Source organism: Bos taurus, chromosome 17, assembly GCF_002263795.3.
Source record: "Bos taurus isolate L1 Dominette 01449 registration number 42190680 breed Hereford chromosome 17, ARS-UCD2.0, whole genome shotgun sequence".
In the NCBI taxonomy this organism is placed as follows: Eukaryota; Metazoa; Chordata; class Mammalia; order Artiodactyla; family Bovidae; genus Bos; species Bos taurus.
The window spans coordinates 18415264-18425744 of record NC_037344.1 but is presented as its reverse complement, the minus strand read 5'-3'; the positions used below and the strand labels follow the sequence as shown (position 1 = coordinate 18425744).

Sequence of the window (10481 nt, the reverse complement as noted above, 5' to 3'; positions counted from 1 at the left end):
TTTATATTCAATAAACTTACTGATAAATCTGTAAATATTCCCTCTTTCTTCTATCTGCTTCTACTTTCTTTGTATTAATTCTCACATCTTCCCTGATGGCACAGTGGTAAAGATTCCACCTGTCAATGCAGGAGACGTGGGTTAGATCCCTGGGTGGGAAAGATTCCCTGGAGAAGGAAATGGCAACCCACTGCAGTATTCTTGCCTGGGAAATCCCATGGGCAGAGAAGCCTTGCGGGGGACTATAGTCCATGGGGTTGCAAAGAGTCAGACACAACTAAGGAACTTAAACAACAATTATACATTACAGACAACTTGCATTTTCCATTCAACATATTTTTGAGATTTATCCGTGTTGATATATGTCATTTTATTTCTTTCACTTTCATTGCTGTATTCTATTCACATTCTTCCCACCCACCTCAGTGCTTTTCTGCTTATACAAATGTATAATTCTCCATTTTTAAAATTCATTATTGATTAGAAGTTGAAATAATAGATCATAAATTTCAATGGCACTTAGTAGAAAATATTAAGAAGCCAGTGAAAGGCTCTGCTTGCGCCGCCGCCGCCGCCGCGCACGCCATGGGAGCCGTGACTGACGATTTACTAAAGAACACTGATGAGAATTTTCAATACAGAAAAAATGAAGAAAAACACCTCAAAATGACCAACGAAGTCATACGGAAGCGTCTCCTAATCGATGGAGATGGTGCTGGAGATGATCGGAGAATTAATCTGCTGGTGAAAAGTTTCATTAAATGGTGCAACTCAGGATCTCAGGAAGAGGGATACAGCCAGTACCAACGTATGCTGAGCACGCTGTCCCAGTGTGAATTTTCAATGGGCAAAACTTTGCTGGTATATGATATGAATCTCAGAGAAATGGAAAATTATGAAAAAATTTACAAAGAGATAGAATGTAGCATTGCTGGAGCCCATGAAAAAATTGCTGAGTGCAAAAAGCAAATTCTTCAAGCAAAACGAATACGAAAAAATCGGCAAGAATATGATGCACTGGCAAAAGTGATCCAGCATCATCCAGACAGGCATGAGACGTTAAAAGAACTAGAGGCTCTGGGAAAAGAATTAGAACATCTTTCACATATTAAAGAAAGTGTTGAAGATAAGCTGGAATTGAGACGGAAACAGTTTCATGTTCTTCTTAGTACCATCCATGAACTTCAGCAAACACTGGAAAATGATGAAAAGCTCTCAGAGGTAGAAGAAGCTCAAGAAGCAAGCATGGAAACTGATCCTAAACCATAGACCAGTAATCACTGTCCATTCCCAAGAGTGGAGAATTAGCAGTGTGATCTCAGTGTGCTTAGAATTTGTTGTGCTCTAGAAATATGTAAAGTTTTGGCAATGAACTGTTTTGCTTTTAAATGTTAATGTAGAGTTCATTCATATTTCTTCACACAGAGGAAGATGACTTCATTATATATTTGCTTTTACTGAAATGTCTTTTTTGTATTTAAAAGGTGGGAAGCAACATCCAAAATAAATGTTGAATAAAATGTTTTTAAGTCAAAAAAAAAAAAAGAAGCCAGTGAAAGGAGATTTTGAGAACTTCAAGAACCACATTACAATGTATTCTTTCTTTGGAAAGAAATGTAAGGATTAATACTGTATTTGCATCAGATCAGATCAGTGGCTCAGTCATGTCCGACTCTTTGCAACCCCATGAATTGCAGCACACCAGGCCTCCCTGTCCATCACCAACTCCCAGAGTTCACTCAGACTCACGTCCATCAAGTCAGTGATGCCATCCAGCCATCTCATCCTCTGTCGTCCCCTTCTCCTCTTGCCCCCAATCCCTCCCAGCATCAGACTCTTTTCCAATGAGTCATCTCTTTGCATGAGGTGGCCAAAGTACTGGAGTTTCAGCTTTAGCATCATTCCTTCCAAAGAAATCCCAGGGCTGATCTTCTTCAGAATGGACTAGTTGGATCTCCTTGCAGTCCAAGGGACTCTCAAGAGTCTTCTCCAACACCACAGTTCAAAAGCATCAATTCTTCGGCGCTCAGCCTTCTTCACAGTCCAACTCTCACATCCATACATGACCACAGGAAAAACCATAGCCTTGACTAGACGAACCGTTGTTGGCAAAGTAATGTCTCTGCTTTTGAATATGCTATCTAGGTTGGACATAACTTTCCTTCTAAGGAGTAAGCATCTTTTAATTTCATGGCTACAGTCACCATCTACAGTGATTTTGGAGCCCTCAAAAATAAAGTCTGACACTGTTTCCACTGTTTCCCCATCTATTTCCCATGAAATGATGGGACCAGATGCCACGATCTTCGTTTTCTGAATGTTGAGCTTTAAGCCAACTTTTTCACTCTCCACTTTCACTTTCATCAAGAGGCTTTTTAGTTCCTCTTCACTTTCTGCCATAAGGGTGGTGTCATCTGCATATCTGAGGTTATTGATATTTCTCCCGGCAATCTTGATTCCAGCTTGTGTTCCTTCCAGTCCAGCGTTTCTCATACTAGTTACCAAAAATTTAAGTGAAATCTATATGCATATTTTTTTCTATCCTATCAACAGAAAATAGCTTTTCTAAGTTTGTTTACTAAAAATGGCCAAAAAAATTGTTAAAGGTTTACTTGAGTAAGTAATTATGTTTGCTAAAATGTTTGCTGCAGAAAATTGTTTACTTTATAAATTAGGTTTGCATAGGAGGTTGATTTTGCTCAATAACTTTTTCATATTTAATCATTGTCACCTCACTGCTAATGTAAAACACTGAACTTTTTTTTTCCCTGCTAAGCCACATGGCTTGTGGGATCTCAGTTCCCCAACCAAGGATTGAACTTGGGCTACCACGGTGAAATCCTAACCACTGGGCAACCAGGGAACTCCCTAAACTTTTTCTTATTAATGTGGGATATATAATTGATTATAAAGTATAATTAATAGATAAGGGTATTCCTCCTTGTAACCAAGTAAAAAAAAAATGAATAAAGAGCTCAAACAGATTGAAATCCACCCAAAATCTCAATTTTCCAGAAAACAATTATACCAATGAACAAAATCATTTTTCCATTTTCTGTTAAGATTAATTTAGGCTATTTTTATTTTATTCACTATTACAGTGTTTCTCTGACCATTCTAGTACATATTACCAAGAGCACATGTGAGAGTTTCCATTTCTAGAATATATTCCTAAAAATGGAATTGTTGGGTCACAGGGTATCTTCATCTTTACTAGAGTTTGCCAAATTCCTTTTCAAATTGGATCTACCAATAAACATTGAATATTTAAACACATCCCTTGGTACCCAGATAATCACAATGGTGTGATCACTCACCTAGAGCCAGACATCCTGGAATGCGAAGTCAAGTGCACCTTAGGAAGCATCACTACGAACAAAGCTAGTGGAGGTGATGGAATTCCAGTTGAGCTATTTAAAATCCTAAAAGATGATGCTGTGAAAGTGCTGCTCTCAACATGCCAGCAAATTTGGAAAACTCAGCAATGGCCACAGGACTGGAAAAGGTCAGTTTTCATTCCAATCCCAAAGAAAGGCAATGCCAAAGAATGCTCAAACTACCACATTATTGCACTCATCTCACACGCTAGCAAAGTAATGCTCAAAATTCTCCAAGCCAGGCTTCAACAGTACATGAACTGTGAACTTCCAGAAGTTCAAACTGGATTTAGAAAAGGCAGAGGAACCAGAGATCAAATTGCCAACATCTGCTGGATCATGGAAAAAGCAAGAGAGCTCCAGAAAAACATATATTTCTGCTATAATGACTGTGCCAAAGCCTTTGACTGTGTGGATCACAACAAACTGTGGAAAATTCTGAAAGAGATGGGAATACCAGACCACCTGACCTGCCTCTTGAGAAACCTATATGCAGATCAGGAAGCAACAGTTAGAACTGGCCATGGAACAACAGACTGGTTCCAAATAGGAAAAGGAGTACATCAAGGCTGTATATTGTCACCCTGCCTATTTAACTTATATGCAGAGTACATCATGAGAAATGCGGGACTGGATGAAGCATAAGCTGAAATCAAGATTGCCGGGAGAAATATCAATAACTTCAGATATGCAGATGACATCACCTTTATAGCAGAAAGCAAAGAAGAACTAAAAAGCCTCTTGATGAAAGTGAAAGAGAAGAGTGAAAATGTTGGCTTAAAATTCAGCATTCAGAAATTTAAGATCATGGCATCTGGTCTCATCACTTCATGGCAAATAGATGGGGAAACAGTGGCTGACTTTATTTTTGGGGGCTCCAAAATCACTGCAGATGGTGACTGCAGCCATGAAATTAAAAGATGCTTGCTCCTTGGAAGAAAAGTTATGACCAACCTAGACAGCTTATTTAAAAACAGAGACATTACTTTGCCAACAAAGGTCTTTCTAATCAAAGCTATGATTTTCCCAGTGGTCATGTATGCATGTGAGAGTTGGACTAGAAAGAAAGCTGAGCACTGAAGAATTGATGCTTTTGAACTGTGGTGCTGGAGAAGACTCTTGAGAGTCCCTTGGACTGCAAGGAGATCCAACCAGTCCATCCTAAAGGAAATCAGTCCTGAATATTCATTGGAAGGACTGATGCTGAAGCTGAAACTCCAATACTTTGGCCACCTGATGCAAAGAACTGATTCACTGGAAAGGACCCTGACACTGGGAAAGATTTAAGGTGGGAGGAGAAAGGGGAGGACAGAGGATGAGATGGTTGGATGGCATCACCAACTCAATGGATATGAGTTTGAGTAAACTCCAGGAGTTGGTGATGGACAGGGAGGCTTGGCATGCTGCAGTCCATGGGGTCACAAAGAGTCAGACATGACTGAGTGCCTGAACTTAACTGAACTGAACTGGTACTATTAGATTTTTGAAGTTTTTACCAATTTGATAGTATGCATTTTTTGCATATTATTGTTTTTGTTTGCTTTTTTATTGGTTACCACTAAAGCTGAGAATCTTTTCGTATATATATTAGCCATTTAGTTTCTTTCATCTATGAATTCTTATTCTTTGTGAATTGCTGCTAAGGATGTTTCTCTTTTTCTATTTATTGGTAGAAATTCTTGAAATAGCCTAGATTCTTATATCTCTGAAGGTTTCATATCTTGTGTCTTATCTTTTCACTCTCATCATGGTTATTTTTATTGTATAGAGGTTTTATATTAATGTAATCAAATGTATCAGTCTTTTTCTTCTGCTTTGCAATTTTGTGTCTTGAGGGATCCTTCTCTTTCCTGAAGTCAAAGAAATATTTTCTTCCAAAAATTTTAGAATTTTTCTTCTCACTTTTAAATTGTTAATCCATCTGGACTTTTGTGTGTGTGTGTTGTGAGATAAGAAACTAGTTTTATTTTATTTTTCCATATGGATACTCAGTAGTCCCTGTATCACTTACTAAAGAGTTCATCATTTCTTCAGTGATTTCAAACCAATCATAATATTCCTATTCAGATATGCGTAGGCTTGTTTGTCAGCTGCTTGTTTTTTTCCACTGCTGTTTGTTCATCTCTTTAGCTATTGCTTAGTCGCTCAGTTATACGGGAGACGATTGTCATTTCCTTCTCCACTATTCAGCTATACCAACTACAGCAATTAATACTTTAATTACTATAGCTTTATAAGTTTTTATATCTAGTATAGTTAACAATCACACAACTACCTTCATTTTTCACCATACATTTTTAGCCATATATTTATATTACACTGAAAGCTATGGAAACTTGATTAGACAGAACTCATCCATACAAAGATAATCCACACAGTCCAGATGATGGCCAGTTGCGTGCACTAAGAGTATGAGAAGTTCTGCTTCCAATTAATGCTGAGTTATGAGGAAATTGACTTTCAGGGAGAAGCAGAAAATACAAAGTAACCAAAATAGCCAATAGGTAAAAAAGAGTCAGATGAACTCTGCTTCACTACTACTGTTTTCATGGATAAATCTTTTGAAGTGAGTTTTTGTTGGATGAGAAATGTTTTTACAAAAACTTGTATAAGCTCCCAGATCAGCTTTATTATACTGACCTGATTTTTGAATGAATTTTGAGGAATAATCTGAAGATATTGGGTATTTCTGTTCAACTTTCCCCCTTCAGGACAGAGACAGTCATTATTGTGGAGTTGTGTTGAAATACTTGGGAAACAATCTCTTCAGGAACAGTGAAGCTGAAGTAATGTGAGGTGGCACATGTGATTGCACTGGAATCTGCCCGCAGCTACAGTTCTCATGTAAATTGATCAACATGGTGATGCTTGTTCCAAAGCTGAAAAGTCTTCCCAGAGCACTATCGAACCAAAAGCCTGTGCTTGCCCTCTCTAGACTGTCAACAAAGGCAGGAAGGAAAAGGTCTGGATGGAAACCTTAGCAAGATATCTATGAAGTAATGTTTTCTTAAAAAAAAAAAAAAGTGCAAATGGGATGAAAATTCAATTCAAAATGACAAGTGGGCTTGGTACTAAGAGAAGAAAAATATAGGCTGATTTCTTTACCAAAAATAAAAAAGTAAAAAAAAAAAAAAATATATATATATATATATGTATGTATCTACAATTGGGGATTTCGTCAGTTGATTTTCCAAATAATCTGAGAAAATTCTGTGTTTACAATCAAAATTATAAATATTTTAACAACATTGGCAATCTGAACGTTTCTCAAGATTTACCTCTTGGAATATATTTAGGTTGAATTTTATAAAAATGCCATTTTGGTAGGTCAAGAATGGCCGAATATCAGCAGTTCCATAGAAGCAACTCTACAAAACAGGCCAAACTCTGTGAGCATCATGATTTCATTCACCAAACACTTATTGAGGGCCTTAACATGGTCTTTCATCGCAGGCAACTTCCAGTCTCTTCAGAGGTTCCAAAATATAAAAAAATGACTGAAAAACAAAATTGATAAGTGCAATAATAGAGTGAGGTGTGTACATGCGTGCTATGGAGCTTCAGTTGTGTCTGACTCTTTGCAACCCTATGGACCATAGTCCACCAGGCTCTTCTCTCCATGGCATTCTCCAGGCAAGAATACTGGAGTGAGTTGCCATACCCTCCTCAGGGGATCTTTCCTGTATTGGCAGGCGGGTTCTTTACCACCAGCACCACCTGGTAAGCCCTCGAGTGAGGTATGCTGCTGCTGCTGCTGCTAAGTCACTTCAGTCATGTCTGACTCTGTGCGACCCCATAGACGGCAGCCCACCAGGCTCCCCCATCCCTGGGATTCTCCAGGCAAGAACACTGGAGTGGGTTGCCATTTCCTTCTCCAATGCATGAAAATGAAAAGTGAAAGTGAAGTCACTCGGTCATGTCTGACTCTTAGCGACCCCATGGACTGCAGCCTACCAGGCTCCTCCATCCATGGGATTTTCCAGGCAAGAGTACTGGAGTGGGATGCCATTGCAGAGTGAGGTATAGACTGACACAAAAGAAGATGTGGTGGCTTCAGCTCAGTCAGGTGAGGAAAAGTGTTGCAGAGCAGACAATGTTTGAACTGAGTAATTAGAAAGAAGTTGAGCCAGCTGAGGGATTGGGAGTCTTTCCTTTTGGAGTGAACCATGTATACAAGTTCTTTGATGCAAAATACAGGATAGGAAGTTCAAGTAACGATGCTGCTAAGTCATCGAGGCTGTTTGGATCATGGGAGAGGGGAGGTGGCTGGAAGCTGTAGGAAAATAGGAGTAAAGACAAAAAAAATAAGATTGAAGAGATATTGGGCAGTTGTGGTTTGTGGAGGGCCCTAAATATCATACCATAAAGTAAGAATTTTGACTGCAAAGTAGTCACAAATTCAAATGTCCTCAATCAGATATTGGTGGGTTAATGAAGAATTTAAACTGAGAGATAACATGGTCAACTAACCATTCTAGAAAAATAACAGTGAACTGACTAATATGGAGACTTGCTAAGAGGCTGCAGGTATGAGGAATTGAACTAAGGTGACAATTTCGAGACAGTTTGGAAATGAAATGGACTGGGAGGAGTTAGAGATATGATGGTGATAAATTTGTAAAAAAGCTTAATTTCAGAATATTTTGCTACTATTTGAGTTCTCATAAAATATATTATTTTCCTATTGAAAGTTTCATATAAAAATCACTTCAGTATTAATTCAATCAATTATCATCTAAATATGAGTTTTTATAATCAGTTTAATTGGTCATCCTATTTATTTTTGTTATTGTTGTTGTTCACACTGCCTGTCTTGTGGTATCTTAATTCTGCAACCAGGGACTGAATAGTCACCCTCAGCAGTGAAAGCTCAGAGTCCTAACCACTAGACCACTAGCAAATTCCTCCTAAATGTTAATTTTCTCTTTATTCTCATCCTACAACCCAGAAATCACTCCATATGACTTAATCTCAGAAAATAAAGGTTAAGTTTTTCAGGTTAAATTTAATCACTAATAGGAGCAATGAATATTTAAAATTATATATCCATGTGAAAAAGTCAAATAATAATGCTGAACTTTCTAAATTCCTCCAGCTTATTCACTAAAAACTTACCCCCAAAGTTAAAATAAATACATTTTTTTTTCTAGAAATTTCTTTAAAGGGATTTTTAACTGAGGGAAAACATTGTATGATGTGCTTTATTATAAAGGACAGTGTTGCCTCTGGTCACCAGATGCTATCTGACAGGACTAATGCTTGGCACAGAAACTACTAACACATCCAGAAGCTAATCTTCTTTGAATTCAGCTTCAACTCTCAAAAGCTGGCTGTGGAATACACTGTACTTTGTAATAGAAAATTCACATTTTGAAAAACTGGACAGAGTAGTTACCTCAGATCCACTGTTCAAGACTGCTCCATACATTTCTTTCCACAGTTGAACTAATATTTAAATTTCATGAGCATGTCACTGATTAGAATGTGTGTTACATTTTCCTAAACTTACTCTTCCTTTATATCTCTGTCTTCATCAAAGAGAAGTAACTTGGTTGTCTGATTCTGATGCCAATTTTTATCTTTTGCAATGGGTTTTCCATCTTAGGCCCCACACTCTGTATTTCTCCCACTTTGACTTTTTCTTTAAATGCATCTTTTTGTTCTATTAAAATCAGTCAGTGGTCTGATCGTTAAAATGCTGCTTATAGACTACCATTGTTAAGCTTTCATTACACTGGTTATTAAAGTCAAAAAAAGTTAATAAAATATAGGTTGCTGTTAGACTTGAAAAGATTATTTTCAATCAATATTGAGTTTTAAAAGAAAAAAAAAATCCTCTGTGTACAGTCAGTCACACTTGGCATTTAGTAGTTCTAAAAAAAAAATTTCAGAAAAGGCAACAGCTGGCCAGGAGGTTAAGCCAGATCAATTCTGTATCTGCTGGGCACAGCTAGTTCTTTCTTCATCCCAGTTAAGGAATGTGAAATGCAACATATGAAAGCTGGGCTGCACCAAATTGAAAATTTTATTTCTTAATATCTTAACTACACCTCTGCTTAAACTGCTCCAGATTCATGGCTTAACACACAACCATCTTTTTTGCTCACAATTTTGAGGACCAGCAATTTGGTCTATTCAGCTGGGTGGGTCTTATCTGGTCTTGCCTGGGTCACTCACAATTGCAGCAATCAGGCATGCTGATCTAGGGGGATCTCACTCACAGATCCGGGGCTGGCGCCAGTGATAGATGGGGCCTCTCTCTCCACATGGTCTCTCATCCTCATGGACTAGTCCAGGCTTTTCCACTCAGTGGTCCCAGAGATCCAAGAGAGGGAGAACTCTCATGAAGTCACTTCCTCAGCATTCTACCAAGCAAAGTACAAGGCAAGCCTAAATTCAAGGAGCTAAAAAAATAGTGCCCATCTCTTGACAGGAAAAGATGTAAAGTCACACTTCACAGGAGTGTGCATACAAGGGAAGAATGTGTAGTTACTTTTTTTTCCCAATCTGCTACACTAATCATAGCTCAAAATTCAGAAACAATACAGAAAAAGATTAATCAATTTGATTACATAAAACCTAAAAATCTCTTATATTACAAAAACATTGTAAGCAAATGAAGAAGATTAATGACAAGCTTGAAAAAATATTTATATTTTTGTCTACATCATAGACAAAAGTTTACTATCTCTGTTACATAAAGGACTTCTAAAAATAAAAAAAGGATTGACAACACTATAGAAGATATACTAGAGATATGAACAAATAGTTTGCATGAAAGAAATGTACATGATTGTTAAACAAATGAAAAAATGTTCAACCTTACTGTTAATAAAGGAAATGCAAATTAAACCCAAACTTTGATATTTTTTAATCCATCATGTGAGCAAAAATCTGAACATTTGACAGTATATCTCATGGCAAACAAGTATTCACATAGAGTGCTGTTTGGGGGAATGTGAAATGACATGACTATGTCTACTTAAAGGCCTAGATACAATGACCAACCCAGTAGCAAAGGAGATCCCTTAGTCACCTAGATTGTAGTTTCAATACTTAAATCCTTAAATACTATAATCACATTAAAAAAAGAAGCAAGGTTTC

The 10481-nt window shown here is 37.5% G+C and overlaps 1 protein-coding gene across 1 annotated transcript; it reads left to right on the top strand.

The window, feature by feature from the left end:
* Positions 1-573: 573 nt before the first annotated feature.
* On the top strand, positions 574-1524 carry LOC101907835 (THO complex subunit 7 homolog). Its single transcript, XM_024977577.2, has one exon. It carries the CDS (start codon positions 586-588, stop codon positions 1267-1269), a length of 684 nt encoding a protein of 227 aa, XP_024833345.1. The 5' UTR covers positions 574-585; the 3' UTR covers positions 1270-1524.
* The last annotated feature ends 8957 nt before the right edge of the window (positions 1525-10481 follow it).